The sequence below is a fragment of the Pararge aegeria genome, chromosome 25 (genome assembly GCF_905163445.1).
Source record: "Pararge aegeria chromosome 25, ilParAegt1.1, whole genome shotgun sequence".
Classification (NCBI taxonomy): domain Eukaryota; kingdom Metazoa; phylum Arthropoda; class Insecta; order Lepidoptera; family Nymphalidae; genus Pararge; species Pararge aegeria.
In genome coordinates, this window is record NC_053204.1 from 3,172,120 (window position 1) to 3,195,127 (window position 23,008).

At 37.1% G+C, this 23,008-nt stretch overlaps 1 protein-coding gene across 1 annotated transcript in view; it reads left to right on the top strand.

The window, feature by feature from the left end:
* Positions 1 to 23,008, top strand: part of LOC120634889 (homeobox protein OTX1) — an 81,387-nt gene that overhangs the window by 26,931 nt on the left and 31,448 nt on the right. Inside the window, exon 2 of the mRNA XM_039905756.1 lies at positions 5,602 to 5,976. Within this exon, the coding sequence (XP_039761690.1) occupies positions 5,730 to 5,976 (247 nt within the window). The 5' untranslated portion in view covers positions 5,602 to 5,729. The remainder of the gene's footprint in view (positions 1 to 5,601; positions 5,977 to 23,008) is intronic.

A 23,008-nucleotide genomic window follows, 5' to 3' on the forward strand; every position in this document is an offset into this window, starting at 1 on the left:
TCAAAAATTATTGTTCATATAAAACCTTAAAAGAAAAACTAATTTACTTAAGGAAAATTTGGCAACCCTAATATACAATGAGGTTACTTTAAGGTACAGTTTAAAAACGAAAGAAGGTTCTTTATAAAGGACGGATCTTATCTATGGTTTTAGGATAATCTTTTGTTGACAAGAAGGTGGAAAGTAAATGCGGTTTCCGAGAAACAAGATCTTTTGCAGAAAGTGACAATATTCACAAAAAAATCACATCATTTGTTTTTGAACAACAATTGAAAGTGGTTTTTGGGAATTGAATTTTTTAAAAGCTGTTGCCCGCGACTTCGTCTACGTGATTGTAAAGTTAACATCTAAAAATTTTAATTTGCGACAACCGGACAAATCTACGAATATGTGTGGTGCCTAGTAATATTGATTTATTACGTAATTTTATAATTTTTTTTAAATGTTGTGTTAAAGTACCCAGGAGGTGTAGTGTGGATATCTGATAAGTTGCGTACAATAAATTAAAAATAATGTAAGTAAAACATAGCAAATAGATGAATATAATAAAATTAGGTACTTACTTATCTACATTCAAATAAAGATTTGGGTCCAAAGATTTATTCAGTTATTACGGATTATGTTAAGGGTAATGAGCTTCCAACTATAAAGTTTAAAAAAATACCATACAGGAGTTCAATTTTCAAAAAAAAATGATTCTTGTGTCCTTTTGCAGAATTAATGCTATGTGTTAATGCTATAATTACGTGAAATTACGCAGTGGCGAGTGTAAAAATAAAACACACTTTTCTAGAATATATATGGTTAAATAGAGCTTTGCTTTTAGCTAAATCGGTATCATTTTATTCCAATTATCAATTTAATAGCATTCATCATGATAAACCAAGTCAAAGGAAAGGAAAGGCAAAGGTTCATACCTATACAGCCTATGTATACGATATGCGCCATAATCATCGATCGTCTGAAGCCCATCTGCCACCGTAAGCAATAACAAAGTAGATATAAAAGTTTATTACTAAGTGCCGCTACATCGACTTAATGTCTTTATCCATCATGTTTTTTTTGCAGATAAATTAAACTATTTATTTGCGCGGCAAAGGGTTTTGCACATTGAAATAGGAAGTGAAATAAAGACAGAAAACCTAACCTCCATAATGCTAGAGGCATCAGAGAAATGGGAATCTATAAAAAAATACATGGAAGAGATAATAAAAGTAAAGGAAAGGGACGAAAGAGAAGGAAGGTAAAAGGACAACGACGTTAGTGGTAGGCCAAATGGCAGGTACACTAACGTTTAGAAGGCAGGAGGGGTTTTTAGTCGGTAGGAGTCCGGCACTATCCATAGGGATGTCCATGAGGTTTTTCCCCTCCTAATATAAAAAAAAGGGTTTTGCACAATAATGTTTTAAGTCGACGTCATCAGACAGCAAATTGGATCATCCTCCGCCTAACTTTTATAATTATTCCATGCAATATATTAATATAAATATATATGTACTTACATCATCATATTAGACATTAGTAGTAGGTTCACCGTGCTTATAATTTAGGCAGGTACGCGCCTGTCAAGTTTAGTTTTTTTTTTCTAGCAAATTGTTTTTTTTTATTCCACTACAAGTTAGACCCTGACTGCAATCTCACCTGGTAGTTAGTAAGTGATGATGCCGTCTAAGATGGTAGCGGGCTACCCTGATGGGAGTATGGTAGTCATACCCCCAATAGGTTTATAAGCGACATCGCACCCGAACATTAAATCGCTTAGCGGCACGCGTTTGTCGGTAGGGTGGTGACTAGCCACGACCAAAAGCAATAGTTAGTATAAGCAGTGGCGTGCATATAGCTTTTGACCAGGGAATGCATAAAGCAGGAAGATGGCATAAAAGGTGTTAGGCCTTATGTACCTTTGTACATGTACCCTTCAGACATAGTGCTGCTCTTGGCAACAACCATGCTGCTCAGCGGCAATGTACTTGCTTAATTTTATTTTTCTATGAATTTAGTTACAATTAATTGCTGGTGTGTCTTATAAATAAATAAATAAATTAGTAAATTCAACTTTCGCGCTATGCTATATAGATAGCATTCGATTTAAAATGGCCTCATCTACGTAATATTGCATTGTTAGCTATTTCGGTACAGAGCTATTACGCCACGATACAGATTTCCATAGCGCAGGAACATATCTAAGAGTAATCTAAAAGCCACTTGCTACTAGACTCCAGCCCGTTCAAATATAATTTCTTCAAGCAACTTCTTAAAAATAATCAAACCAGAGAACTACAATAAAGAATCCATAGATACTAAAGAATCTATAGAACATCATGTAAATCAGTTAAAATCAACACACATGTATCATTGTTGTCTACTTCGCACAGTATATCTTGGTATTGCAAACAATTTTTCGAATGTAAAGAGATTTTTTTTTCCATCCAAAATTTCGTTTCATATGTCATCACATTGATACCCAACTCACTTTCAACGCACAAAACATCACTAGCACGATCATAGCCCCCTCAATTTGGCAAAGAAATCTCAGGTAACAACCCTAACAAGAAAAAAAAATAAAACGTGACAAAATGTCTGTAAACACGTACCTTCGCCGTTTCAATTTAAAAAAAAATAGCAAAAAAAAAACCATTACAATTCGCAATCGGAATCCGTGCGTTTTCGGATCGTGACGAATTGAATATTTGAATTTCGAAGGCGTTCCATTTGACTTTTGTATTCCGGTGTTGCAATAGCGCGGAAAATTTCCCATTGTACGGGTTAATTGTGAGTATAATAATTGTAAAAAGTACTTTATAATTGTTGCAAAAAAAAGGTAGAGATTGACGTTTGTTATAATCGAAACGGACGTGAGTTCAATTGAAATATTAAATGGCGAATTAACCGTGAGTAATCTGTTACTTGAAGCAAGAGTACCCTTAAAGAGATATTGATACGGTTGTTATCCACAAATTGGAACAAAATTTGCGATTCGGTTGTAAGAAACGCAAAGAAACGTTTATTTATTACAAAGTTGCAGAAACTTCATTACTTTCATCATCATCATATCAACCGATAGGACGTCTATTGGACATAGTTCTTTTGTAGGGAGTTCCAAATTCCACGGTTTTGTGCCGTTTGGGTCCAGCGGCTACCCGTGACGCGCTTAATGTCGTCTGTCCACCTCGTTAGGGGCCGACCAACCAGTGTGGGGCTGCAATTCCAGCACCTGGGGACCCCAACGTCCATTCTTTCTCCGAGCTATGTGCCCCGCCCATTGCCACTTCAGCTTCGCGACTCGTTGAGCTATGATCTACTCATTTCTGATTTGATGACGTAGATACTCGGAGCATTGCTCTCTTTATCGCCCGCTGAGGGTCTCTGTGCCTTCTTATGAGGCCAGCCTGCGAAGTATTATTTCGGTTTTCATTAACACGTTGTTATATCTGTTGTTTATTGGTGGTTTATTGGTATATTTATTATATTTATAGTTTTTCGAAATTTATTAATGACATCGTGGCCCAGAAATTGGACTTGACGTCTGGTGACCAAAGAGCTGCTAAGTCTAGCAATTCAAAGGGGCAATAGCGCCAGCATTTTGGGTACCATGCCCATAAGTTAACAGTTAGATGGTTTAAATTTATTGGAAATAATAATTTTAGTTTGTAATGTTACATTCTATCATTTATTGCTTTTAATTTCTTAACAAAAATATGTATAATATATAATAGTGTATTTAAAAAATACACTATTACAAATTTATAAGAAAAAACATCCACCCTCAGCTTGTGGGGCTTTTGAATGCCCAACCGGCGGTCAGGGCTCCAGACTAAGGAACCTCCTCACAATACGCGCCGTTTCAAGGACTACTGCCTTCTGTATCCGACCCTTGATCCAACAACCAAGCGAAAGCTTCTTAAGATGTTGGTCGAAGCTTTTCGCGAGAAGACCAATGACTGAAACAACGATCGGAACAATAACGGTCGACTCAACATTCCACATGGCGGTAATCTCGTGAGCAAGGTCTAGATACTTTTTCCTTTTCAGCTTTCACCAGATTATCGTCATGTGGAATAGAAATGTCAACAATTATTTTACTGCGCACTGATCGATCGACTAGCACTATATCAGGTCTAGGTTTTTAGTTATTACGATGTGTTTACTAATTGGAATTATATTTAGGTCTACATGAAATAAATGAAGGTGCTACAGTTTGTAGATATTTATGTAAAATAAATATAACGTAGTAGGTATACCACCTTTTATATACTTAATCTCCGAAAACGTTTTGTTATAATCAAAAATTAATTGGCTTTTAATATTGTTTCCTGTTATTAGGATTAACAATATTATATTGGATTATTAATTATCAATGTTTATGAGGTTAATTAATTAAAATTATTTGATAAATTTTAAAGCATAAAGCCTTGTACAATTTACCTACGTGTTTATACAACTTTTACTAATAAATAAAGCGAAGAATTTGATTAATTGAAACGCGATGTTCGCGAGGAACTACTGGTTTGATTTGAAAAATTCTGTCTTTGTTGGATAGCCCATTTATCGAGGAAGTATATAGCCTACCTAGGCCATATTTTATCAATCACGCTTAGACCAATAGGAGTGCCTATAGTACTTAAAAAGAATGTTTCAATATCGGACTTTTTTTTCTTTTAAGAGCTTGCGAACAATGTTGTTCCCCTTTAAAAGTTCTAAAATAAAGTCTGCTAAAGCATATGTCTAAAAAAATCCGATAGTGCTTAAGAAATTAACATTAAATGTATGTAGTTATATGCATTAAATAACATTACGACAGAGATCAGATATGCCGTACTGAAAAGATAGAGCGTTTACAAATTCGTTTCATAAAATTACGACTATTTATTACGTAAATATGCATTTTTATTAAATACAATCTAAATTTCAAAAAATGTGTTTGAAATCGCGACAACTCAACTACGTATAGTACACTAGCTGTTGCCCGCGACTTCGTCTGCGTTTGATATTGTTTTTAAAGTGTTCAGTGTCGCTAAACCTTAAATGAGTATAGTAGTATATATATAACATGTGACTGTCAATTAATTATAGACAAATAATTTGCAATAAAATAAAATTGCGACTATAATTAAAGATCTAAGCTATCCTATCTCTTAAGTTGGACCAGACTGCTCACGGTGGGTCAATTTAATTTAAAATCGGTTAAGTAGTTTAGGAGTCCATCGCGGACAAACATCGTGACAGGAGATTTATATATATTAAGATATATTCCATTATATAACGTGGCGATGCGTCGCCACGGCCTGTATTGCAACGCCAACGATCAGGTTTACCCTCGCATATAGATGTTTCACATCAAAAACCGGAACACATTCTGCAAACGGCCGCCCTTTGTCTATCAACCTCGGGCGAAGGTGTTAAGGCTGAGCCTTTGTGCTTGGATTACATCTGAAACCACGCCTTTTTGGCTGTCACGTAGTAATGCTGCTCCGCGGCCGAAATAACCGTGAGGGTTATACTTCCCCGGACGAGCTCTGCCACATAAAACTCTACTAAGTACCTACTTAAAAAATATAAATGTGTTTTACATATCGGTTTAACTATGTTTGTTTGTTTCAGCCCAATAATGCTATCCGAGCGCAGACAAACAAACGAGCGTGCTTGAAAAAGGAAAAGAAGACACAAACATGCCAACACACACGCGGAAGAGGTCGACCCGGTGACTAGCTTTCGTGACCGAATAAGAGATGGCGCTGTTAACCAACTCGTCGGCGAGTGGACCGACGGCGACCCCGTCGGCGCCGCAAGCCCACCACTCAACGACGCCGTTGCATCACTACTTCCATTACCTGAAGCAGCCCTCGCCTTTGGCCCAGAATCCTTATGCCCATCACTCGAGCGCCCATCACATGGGCATGGGCCCTGGGCCGCTTGGTGGACTGGGGCCTTTTGGGTTGACGCACCACGGGCTTGAAGCTGTCGGATTTCCTCAAGGTATGTTCATACAACTCTATTAACTTTTATAAAAACCCAAGCGATGGCATTGGAATCGGTGATAGGGTATTGGGCCGAGTTCGAATCCCAGCACGCACCTCTAACTTTTCCAAGTTATGTGCGTTTTATGTATTAAAAATATCACTTGCTTCAACGGTGAAGGAAAACATACAGTTCTACATTATGTTCTGAAACTGTGTATGTGGAGTCCACAAACCCGCACTGGGCGAAGATACGTATTGTACCCGGATGAAGTCGCGGGCAAAATCTGTATAGCATAATAAAAGACCTCCACTGCTTCCCATTAAAATTCCATTACGCTGCGCTCCAAGTACGCGAGAACTTGGAAATAAATTAGAGGACTCGACGTTCGGGACTGAAACTCCGAACGAAATATGGCGGACGTGATGTAAAATTTGATTTCTACTCCCCGTTTTTCTATTTCCTTCCGATATCCGCGTTGCCTTAGCCAGATTTATTTTATTAGGGTTCAATACCTAAAGGGTACCCGTCCGTCTGTCCGTCCGTCTATTACCACGCTTTATGTCATAAACCGAGATAAATAAATAAATATACTACGACAATACATACATCGCCAACTAGCCCCAAAGTAAGCGTAGCTGGTGTTATGGGTACTAATATGACTCATGAATATTTTATGAATAATATAAATAAATACTGTTAATATACATATAAATACCAATTGATGATCATCACACAAACATTTTCTAGTTGTGGGAATCGAACCCACGGTCTTGGACTCGGAAAGCAGGGACGCTATATAACAAGTTTTTGACGGCCGAGTGGCGCAGTGGGCAGCGAACCTGCTTTCTGAGCCCAAGGCCGTGGGTTCGATTCCCACAAATGGAAAATGTTTGTGTGATGAGCATCACTGTTTTTCAGTGTCTGGGTGTTTATATGTATTTTCTAAGACGGTGATGTGTGTATTGTCGTAGACAATCTTAGACTGCATAGTCAGTCAAGGGCTAACTTGTAGTGGAATAAAAAAGAAAAAAGGTTTGAACCCTGGACTTCGTGATCCATAGTTGAACATGGTAACAACTAAACCAAAGAAACAGAATAATTCACTCCATCAGAGATGTATGTTGTATATATATTAGTTGTAAGACGCTAAAGAGCCTATAAATAAAATATCACCCATCCGGTAACCCGACGAGGGAAACTCGACAACAGAGCGTTGCATAATTTACGTAGCAAGAAGACATCCTTGGAAATAATCAAAACAGGCTCCCTGCACCTCTCCACCCCCTATAAGCCGCTTATCCCCACCCCTTGGGGTTGCCAGTAGGTACGAATCTCCCCGTTATGTGGGAGAACGCGCTTGTTAGTTGTTTCAATTAGTTGTGTTTAAGTTTTGATGCTCCGTTCTGTTTTGTTGTCAATTAAGTCGGTCAGAAGTGTTTGCGAAATCGAAACGTATTTGGTTGAACACAAACGTATAAATAAACTACAACCATACACACACCGCTATCTATCCCCAAAGTAAGCGTAGCTTGTGTTATGGGTACTAAGATGACTGATGAATCTTTTTATGAATAATATACATAAATACTTATAAATTATGAGATACAGATAAACACTGAACAACATTCATATTCATCACACAAACCTTTTTCAGCTGTGGGAAACGAACCCTCAGCTTTGGACTCAGAAAGCAGGGTCTTCTTCTTCTTCATCTTCCTCTGGGCTTGTCTCCGTACTTGGTCGGCCGGAACCTTCCGTAGTACGTAGTGCCACTGGTACGGCTCCCCGCTGGGTCACTCCAGCCAGCCGAGCTCACTCCAGAAGCTAAGCAGGCCGCTTAGGTCGCCAAGTGCTTCAGGGAGTGATGCTGGGGAGCGAAGGTCTGCTGCGCGTTGCTCTTCTACTCCTCTACATTGGAGTAGTACGTGAGTCGGTGTTTCATCTGCCTCCATGCAAGCTCTGCACAGAGGACTGTCGGTTATACCTAAAATGAAAAGGTGTTTAGTGAGCAATGCCCTGTTATCACGCTTACTACCGTCCTTAGTTTAGAAAGCAGGGTCATTGCCCAAAATTCTAAATTCAAAATTTATTCAAAATTCCAAATTCATTTATTTCAAGTAGGCCTAATATAAGCACTTTTGAAACGTCAAGTCTGTCTGTGTGTAGTGACTCTACCACCGGTTCGGAAGGCAGATTCTACCGAGAAGAAGCCGGCAAGAAACTCAGCAGTTGCTCTTTTCCAACATTAACAATTTACATTTTACATTTCAAAATTCATTTTTCTATCTTGTGAGAGATGAAAGCGGAGCCGGATGCTTCCAAGCAACCTTGTCATTAAGAAATTCATCAATTGTATAATAACCTCGCTGTAATAAATGTGTTTTAACACATTCTTTAAACTTATGCATTGGTTAGTCCAAAATTACCTTAGGAATCATATTATAAAAGCATATACTCAATCCCACAAATGACTTCTGTTCCTTTCGCAGACGATATGCAGATGTCACTAATTTATGACCATTTCTTGTAAGTCGACTGTTTATATCCACTTTTTGTTTATAAAGACTAATATGTTGTCTTACAAATACTATATTGTTATAAATATATTATGAGGCCACCGTAAGGATACTTATTTCTTTAAATTTTTCACGGAGGGATTCACGTGATTTAAGTTTATACAGTTTATACGTACAGCTCTTTTCTGCGCCACTGCGCCAATCCGCCGTTATGAGTATAAAGCCAATTTTCTGACTCTATCAGGAGTGCCTCTGTGAGCACGTAAACCCTACGGTCCCAGTTGTTATTACAGGATTGAGTAGTAGTGGAGCTTTTTGTGACAGAGCTCCTCCGGGGAAGTCACCATCGCCATGCTTATTTTTGCCGCTGAGCAGTATTTTTGCATTGCTGTGTTCCGGTCTGAAGGGCGTGGTTGCCGGTGTTATAATACGCGCATGAGACTTAACAACTACGCCTCAAATTGATGAACGCGATTAAGTGTTGTTGCTATCCGTTTGGCCGTCAATTATTACCATAAAAAATAAGGAACCAATCAACTTATTTCCTGGCACAGAGTCAGTTGAAAGGACGCAGAGTAACAAACGCTACTTTTTTATCCCAGAGCTTAAAAAGGTTCCCAGATGATATTTAAAAAAAACTGTAATAAACGCAGACGAAAGATAAAATAGTTTGCAAAAGTTGTCCACAATTCATCATCATCGTCATATCAACCGATATACGTCCACTGCGGGACAACCAATCAACTTATTTTCTGGCATAGAGTACCTAAGTTGGAAAGGACGTAGAGTAACATACGCTACTTTTAATCCCAGAGCTTACTCGTATAACCGTTCCCAGAGGATATTTAAAAAAAAACCGTAATAAACGCAGACGAAAGATAAAATAGTTTGCAAAAGTTGTACATAATTCATCATCATCGTCATATCAACCGATATACTTCCATCGCTGGACATAGGTCCATTGTAGGGCGTTCCAAATTCCACGGTTTTGTGCCGGTTGGATCCAGCGTCCAGTCGTCTGTCCATCTTGGGGGTCGACCAACGCTGCGCTTTCCAGTGCGGGGCTGACATTCCCGCCTTGGGACCCCAACGTCCATCATTTCTCCGAACTCGTTGAGCTATGTCGGTAACTCTGGTGCTTCTACGGATTTCCACATTTCTGATTTGATCACGTAGATATACTCTGAACATAGCTCTCTCTATCGCCCGCTGAGTGACTCTGAGCCTTCTCATGAGGTCCACAATTATTGAGGGAGAAATGAGCGAACTCACATTTTTTCTTCTACGGATCTCCTCATTTTTGATTAGATCACGTTGTTATACTCTGAGCATAGATCTATCCATCTCCCGCTGAGTGAGATGACTTCTCATGAGGTCCGCAATTATACAGGGAGAAGTGAGCGAACAAACATACAAAATAAACAGAACGTAGAAGCCGGTATAAAAATGGATTTCACTTAATAATTAGATAACTTGACGTGAATAGCGCAGTGTAATCCTCAAAGGGTTACCGCCGCTTTGTATCTTGCCGTATCTAAGCCTAGAGTTAATGCCTAAGTTAATACCTAGATCGATCATTGCATTAGGGGTAGGTACTTACACTGTATTTACTTTTATTTATCAAACATTAAGTTAACCTTTGAGTTAATTAAGCTTACGATGATTAATTAACACGGTTTCTAGTTAATTGGGAGTGTGTTTGCGCAAGCTTTTTACTCTTCACTAGATCCGCCAGCGACTTTGCTCGCATGTAATGAACATACCTACTACGACAAAACACATATCGCCATCTAGCCCCAAAGCAAGCGTAGATTGTGTAAGGTACTAAGATGACTGATTAATATTTTTTTATGAATAACTAGCGTACCCAGCCCGCTTCGCCGGTCTAGATTTTGCTTTATTTTATTTAAACAATAAACTTACATAATTAAATTTCTAATTTAAGTCTCATAATATAGTAAACCATTTATTTCTCTCCGTATTAATTATTTTCTATTCTCTTCTCGAGCGGGTGAAGATCATTATCTACACCCATGTACACCCAACAATAGAATATCATCATAGTAAATAAAAGCTGTATTTGACAGTTTGTCAGTTCAAAAATAGGAGTGCTCCGATCGTCACCAAACTTTACAGGATTACTCGCCAGGTCAATCCGGAGATTCCCTGAAAGTTTCATTGAAATTGGTCTAGCCGTTTCGGAGCCTATACGGAACATACCATTTTCCAGTTGTGGGAATCGAACCCACGGCTTAGACTCAGCAAGCAGGATCGATGCCACTGCGCCAATCGAAAGATAACTTAGATTAAAACTGCTGTAAAAACTGCCAAAACTCAAAAACAACTTTTTTTTTTTCAGGTACGTCATGGACACTCCCATACGGTAAGGTTGTCTTTATGAATAAATAACTTTGTATAAGGATTAATATTCTGTTATTTTGGATTGGATTGATTTTGACCTTTTGATAATCTTCGCCTTTTATAACATTTTCTAGCAGTAGTATAGCTTTTTGTGACAGGGACCGGTTAACTATCGCCAAGCAGAATTGTTGCAATGCTGTGTTCCCATCTAAAGGGTGCGGTGGACAGCGTAAACACAGGCACATTTTTTTTTTAAAACAAGTTAGCCCTTGACTGTAATCTCACCTAATGGCAAGTGATGATGCAGTCTGAGATGGTAGCAGGCTAACCTGTTAGGGAGTATGGTAGTTATACCCCTAATCGGTTCCTACGCGACATCGCATCGGAACACTAAATCGCTTAGCGGCACGTCGGTAGAATGGTAACTAGCCACGGCCAAAGCCTCCGACCAGATCAGACAAGAGAAAATTCAGAAATGATAAATTCCCAAATTGCCCCTGTCGGGAATCGAACCAGGGACACTGTTGCGGCAGGGAGGTCATCAAACACATGGGGCTTTAGACCTACGCCTCAGGTTGATGTTCATAGTGTTGCTGAATACCTACCACAAGAACACGCCTATGTGGGAAGGGAGTTTACGTCTATCAGTCAGATAACTGCGCGATTTATAATGTTCTAAAAAAATTCGCTTACGTTGGTGAAATCGTACGGAACAGCTAATAAACTCTATTTTAAGAACTAGGCATAGCATTCCAGACTCAGTCCTCGAACACCTACCGCACGAACACGGCGATGTGGGAAGGGAGTTTACGTCTATCAGTCAGATAACTGCGTGATTCATAATGTTTTAAAACATTTAGCTAACATTGGTGTTATCGTTCGGAAGAGCTAATAAACTCTATTTTAAGAACTAGGCATAGCATTCCAGACTCAGTCATCGAACACCTACCGCACGAACACGCCGATGTGGGAAGGGAGTTTACGTCTATCAGTCAGATAACTGCGCGATTCATTATGTTTTAAAACATTTAGCTAACATAGGTGAATCCTTCGGAACAGCTAGTAAACTCTCTTCGTTAAGATTATAAAAAATAAGAGGAGTTTACGTCTATCAGTCAGGTATCTGCACGATTCATAATGTTGACATTTTATTAACGTGCCTCAAATCGCTAGACATTACATGTCATATGTACAACATTTTTAGATTGACATTATTAAAATTACGTAAACCGATTTCTTTTGTAATCATAACATGTAAGTTCGCACCATTATGTGTATAACAAAAAAACATTTCGTCTCGTTAACTCTGACTTTTGTAAATTAGTTAGGTACGTAATTTGACGATGTTATATGATAACTAGACAATTAATTTGAACGTGAGTTCAGAAATGTGGAACCTAATTATGACAATAACTGAATAGGGTATTATTCTGTCTAGTGGGAGGCTTCGGCCGTGGCTAGTTAACACCCTACGGGCAAAGACGTGCTGCGGTACGATGTCGCGTAGAAACCTTAGAATGCATCATCACTTATCAGCAGGTGAGATTACAGTTGTAGTGGAATAGAAAAAAAAAATATTATGACGGCTAGGCGTTTTCCTGCGACTTTGTCCTCGTAAATTTTCTGATACGTCTCCCATACCAACTCTCATCTGGTATTCTACACAATATACCCCGACACACCGTGTCACGTCGCCCTCCTGCGCTATCACTTCGTTTGTTAAATTGCAAAAAAGCCTTAATCCTAAATATTTCCTGGACGCGTGCACAACATATAAACTTTCATCAAACAACACAAACTATTTACACTGTTTTACTCATACATGTGACACTTTCTATACTTACCCTAATCCGTAACTAATTCAGACTTGACTCCGTTCAGAAAAATACGATTAACTAAGAAGAAAAAAAAAAGAATTAATTTTAATAATACATGGATAACGCACATATAAAATAAGGGATGCCAATAAAAATTGAACATAGAATAAAAATAATAAAAAAAAAACTTACCAGCTGCCTCAGTTACGCGTTCAAGGTGCGAGTGAGAGGCAGCTACACCCAATGGTGAAGGAGTGAAAGAGACAGTTATAGGGATTAAGGATTAATTTTAGGCCGACATTAAAATTGGACTTTAAATCAAATAGGTCGCTAGTCGTTAATATTGTTTACGGATTTTTTGACGACTTTTATAGACGGCTCGGAATTTTTCGAGTTAGGAGCCCGCCCGTGGCTTCGTTTGTGGTTTAGACCGGTTGACCGATTGTATTGAGAGAGTTTTATCAGACTGGATAACTTTGATTCACAGTCACTCGTAGGTATTATGACTGATGACACTCGTAGCTCTGTTTAAAGATGGTTGAAACTGGGACGAGGGAAACTGAAGACGCTCGCGCCGATTTTTAACCGATTTCCTTTAAATAACATAAATAATAAATAAATAAATATACTACGACAATACACACATCGCCACCTAGCCGCAAAGTAAGCGTAGCTTGAGTTATGGGTACTAAGATGACTGATGAATATTTTTATGAATAATATACATAAATAAATAGCAATATACATATAAACACTGAAAAACATTCATGCTCATCACACAAACACTTTCCAGTAGTGGGAATCGAACCCACTGCCTTGGACTCAGAGAGCAGGGTCGCTGCAAACTGTGCCAGTCGGCCGTCAAATAGAAGGTTGGATAGAAGCAGGCGTTACTTTGCGGAAATCCATGATATATTATCAAAATTAAGCTTAATTTGCTATACTCCGCGAAAAGCAGGAGAATCTGTGTGGTGCAATTTATAATTTCTTCAATCCTTATACCCCACACCAAACAGATCTTCGGCAATATACCCTCTACGCACGTTTCGCTCCGAAACCGGAGCATCATCAGGAGATGTTGACTTTACAATGACAAACAACAACAACAACAATTATTCATTGTTTTCTTAACAATTATTCATTGTAAAGTCAACATCTCCTGATGATGCTCCGGTTTCGGAGCGAAACGTGCGTAGAGGGTATATTGCCGAAGATCTGTTTGGTGTGGGGTATAAGGATTGAAGAAATTATAAATTGCACCACACAGATTCTCCTGCTTTTCGCGGAGTATAGCAAATTAAGCTTAATTTTGATAAATAGAAGGTTGTCAATTCATATGTTTTTAATGTATGTTCGGACATAACTCCGTCATTTGTAAAGGGTTTTGCGAAATTATTTTTTTGTTCGAAAGGGGTTTAAGCGAACCTGTTTTCTGAGTCCAAGGATGCGGGTTCGATTCCCACTACTGGAAATGTTTGTGCGATGAACATGAATGTGTTTCAGTGTCTGGCTGTTTATCTGTATATTATAAGTATTTATGTATATTATTCATAAAAATATTCGTTAGGCATCTTAGTCACACGTAACACAAGCTACGCTTACTTTGGGGCTAGATGGCCCATGTGTGCATTGTCGTAGTATTGGTTTTTATTTGTTTATTTAAATTTCATATAGATCTGATGATGAGTTTTGAAGATAGACAACGGGAAAAAATCACATCAACCGTGATTGCTACGCTTCATTGAAAATTATTAGGAATATGATTTTTCTTTCTCTTGAGAGCTTATATTATTAGAAGTCCTCATAACCTGCCTGCCGGGTATCGAACCCGGGACCTCCTCGTTATAAAACCGCGCAGCGCTCATCAACTACTATGTGATGATAATCGGTAAAGAGGTCAAACCTGATTTCGAGCAGCATGGTGGGAGATCCGTTATAGATCCGTGTTAGATAGCGCGTTGAAGTCTTTTGTATAGAGTTTTCAATAACAGATGCCACGTGTTGTCTCAAGATAAAACTTACATATATTTTTATGAGTTATAGAAAAAGGGAATTTGTGAAAGTCAATTCTTTCTGTAATGCAAGAAACTTTTGATGCTTCCATGTAAATTTATTACTAAATATGCCCAGTGCCAAATTTCTGTTTGTATGAAATGTGTTGTGTGTTTGTTACCTATATTCAGCTTGAGCTGAATATATCAATCACATATACATATTATACATATTGCATTTATTAATGGTCCCCATATATATTATTAAATAATATTATGGCGATAACTCATGAGATTCTGTAATAGGTCCTTAACCAAAAAGCATTCTATTAAATTTGCAAAAAAAACAATGTGGGTGGATGGATATACTGAGTAGAAGAATTTTATACTAAGTGAGCGACTATAAAATCCGAAGCTACTGCTAATATGTTAGTTAGGTTTGAACATTGTACACTTTGATTTTGTAATGTAATTAAAAATTACCTTTTTCGCTCACTTAATATTTTAGTAAGCCACATTCATTTAAAATAATTAAATAAATTTATATTCGTTTGTTTAAATACTATCGCACATAAATTATTGACAATATTGCAATATGTATTATGGATTTAAACAAGCATTGCGGGTGTTGTCAAAAAAAAGCGGACGGTCCGTCACGTTGACCCAGTGACGTCAGCTGGCGGTGTAGATTACATCAAAGTCGGCCAACGTGTCACTGGGTACCTACTGTAGCGAAGCCAAACATCACCCTCCGATCGATCGTATCGGTTAAGACTACCACTTAGAGAAGTAGGTACTAGTCACCTTCGTATTTTTGTCGACCTCATTGGCTCAGTGGTGAGTGCTGTAGTCTTGCCTTACCCGGATTTAATGACGGGCAATTTCGGCATATATTTTTCGGAATTTCCTCTGTCATGTGTCGTGGTGTGTTCAAACAATCAAATAAACTTTATTGTACACCAAATTTAAAAAAAACAAGCGTTAAAAATACACAATTAAAATAAAGGAGAAAAGGTACAATAGGCGGCCTTATCGCTTAAAAGCGATCTCTACCAGGCAACCTACTAAATCAAATTGAGTACATGAAGTTAAAGAGAAGGGTTAGGGTGTACACAAAATAATACTTAAATATTAAACATAAATTACAAAAATAAATAAATAATAATAATAAATTAAGTAAAATATACTTACTTCCTATAATATATACAATATATATCATAAAGAAGCTAGATAGGAAAAGAAGAATAAGACAAATAAAAGGGACTGTTTAAAAACAACAAGATTAAAACGGGGAAATAAGTCAAATAAGATTAAAAGAAAATGTTAAATAAATACACATACTACTAGGCGGTAAAAAGTGTTTTTTAGCTGTTTAAAAAGCGGTAGAGAACGTGCACGCCTGATATGAACAGGGAGTGCATTCCATAATCGAACTACTTCAATAGAGAAAGAATTGGAATAGAATGATGTATTATGAGGAGGTATCTTTAAGATAAGATTACCTTTCGAACGGAGGTTGCGACAGTGTGTTTTGCTGCAATTAAGTCTTTCTACTCTATTCTATAAGGCAATACAAATGGCCAAAGACAGGTCCCGATGGAGAGAGATCATATATGACAAGATTACTCGCCATAGCAGTTACCACGATCCTCAGTCATGAGGGACCGACTAAAGATAGAGACTATTCTAAACTTATATGTGACAATTTCGTTAAAAACTGTAGCGTCAACTATTGACCGTCGTGTTATCGATTGAAGCCTTTAAACCGCGTTCCCCCGTCAGTACCGTCGGCCGTCTATCATTGATTTATGACCGCTCGCCGCGTGGTGACAGTCGGTATTCTAACCTTTGATCTGTTAGCTCCAGTTAAACTGGATAAGCATTTTAAGCAAATGCGTAGGGCATCACATCTCGGAGGACAAAAAAATATTCTTGGATAGAAATACTTTGATATGTGCAGCGCTATAGTCCGCGAAAACTAGGAGAATTTTTACGGTGAAATTAGAATAGTATAGAATATGTTAATTCACCAGAACAACACACTCAGACTTACATATTACGTATAATTTAAGACTTAATTATTAATAGTCTTTAGTCTATGATGTGTCGTGCCAATAAAAAGGTTCTGACTCAGCTTAATATTCCGGATACTAATGTACCCACAACGATAGTATTCTGTCAGTAGGTACAGGACTTCCCGTAACTCGGTTGGAGTTACGAAAAGTCCTGTTTTAAAAATAAATGTTAGAATAAAAACCAAATGTGTCATGTATTTGTAAATTTGTTTTTGTTTGATTGTTTTGAAAGTACCTACGTTGTTTGTAATATTGATACTACCTACATAATTATATTCTCATTGGTAGGACAAACAAACAAATTGACAAAAACACTTTCGCAATAATTACTTAATATTAGTAAGGCAAGGGAGTTAGGGGTAATTTAATAATACTAATTATAATAATAATAATCATAATTCTGAATGTTAGAATAAAAAAAATCATAATTAATTTCTTTCAAGTATACTTTATAAGCACTTTTAACGACAAGTATGTCTGTTGGTAATGACTCTACGATCGGTTCGGAAAGCAGATTCAACGGAGAAGAGCCGTCATGGAACTCTGTAGTTGCTCTTTTAGTTGGTAGTTAGTTCCGCAAGCCGGGCATCGAACTCCTATCTAGCTAAAGGGAGGCTACAGTCCCAACTACAAGGCTATCAACGCTTTTCTACGTATAGGCACGCAGTTATACCACACGCTACATTGGTAAATCGAAGAGCGGGACTCAACAATGTCGTCTCAAATCGTTTATAAAATTATCCCCGATAACTCTGAATAATGAGGGACATTTTTTCCAAATGAGGGTCCTTCAACCGCGTGAAATCGGGGTCAGAACACCGTCGTACGCGGCGGACTCTAAATTAACTATCATATTTTATGTTGGTAGCATTGCGCGGAGCTGATGTTACCACCGCCACATAAGTAGGTCGTGCTGTGTGTTGGTTCGAATACAGCTATGTCCTACTTGACGGAGGAGTTTAGGAAAAAATAAAGAGTAACAGTTTCAAATACAAAACAAGACCTAGCGGTACAACTCACCATGCCTAAAAGATAGCAAAATTTGACACATTGCAGATCTTTCCACTGGGAAAGTTATCTTGCTTTATCGCCATAATGACCTACAAAACATTTGCTGATTTGTCACATTTGTTTTTCATTTGTCCACCGACTGATCGCAAAATATACACAAAAATAAGCATAATTGATAAAGTTCCAGTTTTTATCGTTACAGTTAAATTATACGGCATTTTATTAAACAAAGTCGCTTTCCCATCTGTCTATTAATCTTCTAACTCCAAAACACGCAACGGATTTTGGTGCGCTTTTAAACATAGTAACCCCTATACTTTAAAATTATTATATAATGCCTTAGTACGTAGCCACATGGATTACTGTATGTTTGTTTTAGAGCCTTTTAATAAATCAGCTGCTGAAAAGTTAAACAAAATTCAGTATAGATGCCTTAGAATTATTCTAGGTGCAATGAAATCCTCCCCCACTAATGCTTTGCAGGTAGAATGCGTTGACCCTCCTCTATCCATCCGTCGACAATATCTATGTGACCGCTTTATCAGCAAGATGTTACAGCTGTCATCCCATCCTCTTTGGCACCGACTAAGCCAACTATCACACGCACCTTGCTCCCGTAACTCGTCTTCCTACTTGCTAGATAGTTTCCTAAAGTATACCAGCCTTCCTAATCCCCTGACATCTTTCACAATCAACCCACTATATTCAACCCTATTTAAAGCATTAATATACAACCCTTCCATCATCACAGATCTAGGTCTGAGTAAAGGATCCCCAGATACCAATATCAAACTACAAAAGCATATTAGTCAAAATTGGTCAAATCATCTTATTATATATACTGATGCTTCAAAGCTGTCTCCAGAGAATGTGTTGGTGCTGCATGTTGGGTTCCTGTTTACAGAATTGTTTTAAAATTTAAATGCCCTCCCGAGTCTTCTGTGTTTACCGGAGAGGCCATTGCTCTTTTGGAAGCAATCCTGTTTGCACTGTCCCATAACGTACAACAGACGGTTATTCTGACTGACTCTTTAAGCTGTTTAATGTCTATTAAAGAAAACCCCTTTCGCAGCAAATCACGATTTCCCATTATCTTAAAAATCCGGAAGGCTCTGCTCTCTTGCAATCAAAAAGGACTATTCATCTTACTGGTTTGGATTCCAAGCCACTCAGGTATTCCAGGAAACGAGACTGCTGACTCATGTGCCAAAACAGCTGTTGAGTCAGGTTCTCTAGATCATTTTAAAAATTCATCGCAGGACCTATGTACTCTTGCCAAAACATATATGGAAACAGCCTGGAAATTTTTTTGGAATGATTCCAAATTGGTTAAGGGTAAGTTTTACGCTACCATCCAACAAAACATACCAAGACAACCCTGGTTTTGTCACTCTCGGAGTACAAATCGCTGGACTTCATCCACAATTTCCCGATTGCGTCTTGGTCATGCTAGCACACCTGTACATCTGGCCAAACTCCGGATAAGGGACAACTCCATCTGTGAGTGTGGCTTGGATGAGGGCACTATAACTCATATTATTTTTAACTGTCCCAAACTTACCTATCCCCTCTATGACGTTCTTCCTCCCAAAGTCCCCCGTCCTTTGAGTGTTAAATGTTTTTTAATGTTTGTTTTCAGTCCTTATTGTAGATTTTTATGTAAATATATAGTAAGTAATAAAATTAAAGTATAATGTACAAAAAATATCCATGTTAGATATATATGCATGTGTTGTGTTAGATACATATGCATGTGTTGTCTGTGCTGCCTTAGGTTAAAGAACTAACTAGCTAATAACAACTATTTCTTGGTACAAATTCAAAATTAACTTTTCATTAGTTTCACTGATCAATCTCCTTCGTGCCTTCTTCATCTACAAGACATTGGCGAAGTACCTTGTGCCCAGTTGGCACAGACAAAAGCCATAAACAAGAATTGAATTGAAATTGAAGTATATTTCATAATAAATCACCCTGTCAAAATATTAAATCAAAATAAGCATATTTATTTTTCCATACAAAATTCAAAACATTCTAAGTGTTTATTTATGACAACCCTATTGAAGATAAAAGGCCGACACGCGCAAAGTACCTACGCTACGCGACGCGAACCTAACAAAGTGACAGGAGTCGCATGATTTAAATTTTGCATGTGATGTTAGGGCTTTATCTTATTTATTTCAGTAAAAACTATGGCAGTGGTTTACTCAAAATCTATAAGGTTTTCGGTTTCACAGTTATGTCTTAGAGACAGTAAATAATGCATCTGTAAAGCCTGTGAAGTATTATTTCGGTTTTCATTCACACGTTGTATAATAAATAATATTTTACAACTAAATCGCCGAAAAATAACTCGGCATAGCTTACGCAGGTACACTCAAAAATAATCTACTAGAAAATTTTAGTTCTTCTTAATTCCAAAGAAAATATCTCGATTGATTCACATTCATACAAAAATTTACCATTTATAGTCCAATAAATATTTTCGACGGCCGATTGGCGCAGTTTGCAGCAACCCTGCTTTCTGAGCCCAAGGCCGTGGGTTCGATTCCCACAACTGGAAAATGTTTGTGTGATGAGCATGAATGTTTGTCAGTGTCTGGGTGTTTATATGTATATTCTAAGTATTTATGTATATTATTCATGAAAATATTCATCAGTCGTCTTAGTACCCATAACACAAGCTACGCTTACTTTGGGGCTAGATGGCGGTGTGTGTATTGTCGTAGTATATTTTTATTATTTTAGTGTTGTTTTTATTATTTCTTAACAATGTGGAAATAAACTTACACTAGAAGTAAGAAAAATATTTTCTTTGATGTATAAAAAGATTTTTTATACATCATGATACGAGTAAGAAAAAATATTCTTTACATCATGTCGTGAATCAAATAACTAAATATATTTTATGTACTCGCATTGACAGTAGTCTGAATAATTATAATCGGATTAAATTTAAAAAATATTCATACTTACAAATGACAATTGCGTGTCTGTCTTACTTACACTTTGTCGGTAAACGTTTCGTAATAATATTCGCGTTAATATATTACAAATTTATTTAAATTTGAGTATTTTATTTGTATTAAAAATTGTCTTTTTGTTTTATTGTCACAGTAGTTATCATTAAAACCTAGCATTTACATTAAACTAATTTTGTGCATGTCATTTGTTTTTTTTTGGTTACCGGATTTTGTCGGTGATGTAATGACTTATAATCGATTTTCAACAAGACGCTATTAGAAATTTCCACAAGTTAATTGACTAAAGCACGCATACAGTAGCTGAGAAGTAATTTTTTAATTTTTTAATTATTTAAATCTATTCAGCATTGATTGGGTTTTAAATGTTATAGTTAAAAAGGTAATTATAACCATTCATAATAGAAGATTTTCTCAATAATAAGAAACAGATGATGAGTATTCTGTAAAGAACTTAATTTGTTTAATTTTTTCTAACATTTTTATGCCAATAGCAGCAAGAGGAATTAATGTTATTTGCATAATGCAAATAGCACTAAGTCATTGACTTCAATTGTACTCCTTAATGTACATTTAACTCAGAAACGACGCATTGCTTTTTTAAAAATTATATTTTTATTAAAGTGTTCTTACCGTATACATGTTGGTATAAATATTGCCAATTTACACAATTTTATATGCTTTTTAAATAAACAAAATACTAGCCGTTCCCCAGAATTTGTCCGCATAAAAGTTCTGAAAAGTATTAGTCCCATAAAACTTTTATTCTACTACCTACCGCATCGCACAACCTACCCCTCGCTCTTCTTCTTAGAATCGTAGCATAATTTAGCCTATAACCATCCTAAAGAAATGGGCTGTCTAGATTTTATTTTTATTAATTTTGTAGTTTCAGAGGGAAGCAAAAATAAATTTGAATTTGAATTTATTAGTTCTAACGGATAAGAAAAACGTTAACAAAACTAAATCTGTACACTGTACCTTAAATAAAAATAAAATCAAGTATCGTAATATTGTCGTATATATGTACCCGTTGATCTATATTTAAGAACCGTACCTTAAATTCGAAACCGAATATTTTAAAGCTTCTCCTCCCAGAAGAAGAAGGTTTCAAAGGCCCATTAGAAAATGTGAAATGATGAACATTAATGTTTTCCAGTGTCTGGGTGTTGTTTTTATTTTTACCTATTATTTTTCTTTTCTTGTGTTTTTCTTGTATTGTTTCTAAGTTTGTGCAATAAATTATTCTAAATAAAATAAAAATAAAATATGTATATTATTATTATAAAAATATTCATCAGTCATCTTAGTACCAATAACACAAGCGACACTTACTATGGGGATAGATGGCGATGTGTGTATTGTATATTTATTAAAAAAAAAAAACTACGCTATCACCGATTTTTGTATGTGACTCCAAAAGGTGAAAGCCATCAACAAAAATCGATTTACGAGTATTCTGGTAATATCGGACAAATTTTAGAAATAACGACCACGTATAACGCTGTGAAAAATTATTTTATTTGTCACAATCATCCATCCGTTCCACTTAATACAAGATAGGTGACACAACTCGCACAGAAGCCGGCATTAGAAATTATAATCACAAAATCCGGTATTATCATCTCTATATCTTTACGGCGCATCATAAATAATATTAAATTTATCATTTATGAATACCAAGTGAGCCGCTACCGACGGCGGCCTTTGACTCGCCGCCATCTTGCGCGGCCATGTTTGTTTTGTTTTTTTTTTTAAATATAAACTTAATGCAATGCTCTTGTCTGTGTCAGGCGTTATCAAGGAAACGTCATTTAAGGAAATGAATTTGCTACTACGGTGAAATTAGATCGATGTCACGGTTGGCCAACGCGCGGCCCTTTTTAATAAACGTTGCATAACGTTGGAGTAGTTGTGCATTGAGGATAAATTGTGTAGTTCCGTTGAGGATTCGTTCATCACCAGTTTCACCGAACAAATGGTGAAATGCAGAAGTTCCTTTCAAAAATACGTACTTGAATCTTCGACGAGCAGTTCCACTTCTACGGGATCCTTCCCGTAGTTCTTGAGTTTATGAAACATGATTTTTTTATTTCACTACAAGTTAGGCTTGACTGTAATCTCACCTGCACGGCTAGCATGGTCAGGAGACAATTATGTCCCCGGGGAAAGGACATAAATTTTTATTCTCCCACAGCTTTATCAACTCTCAGAGCATTGGCGCACAAGTGGAAATAATATCCAAATAGTATATGTGTATTAATAAACGGGGGTAAACTTCTCCTATTCCATGTT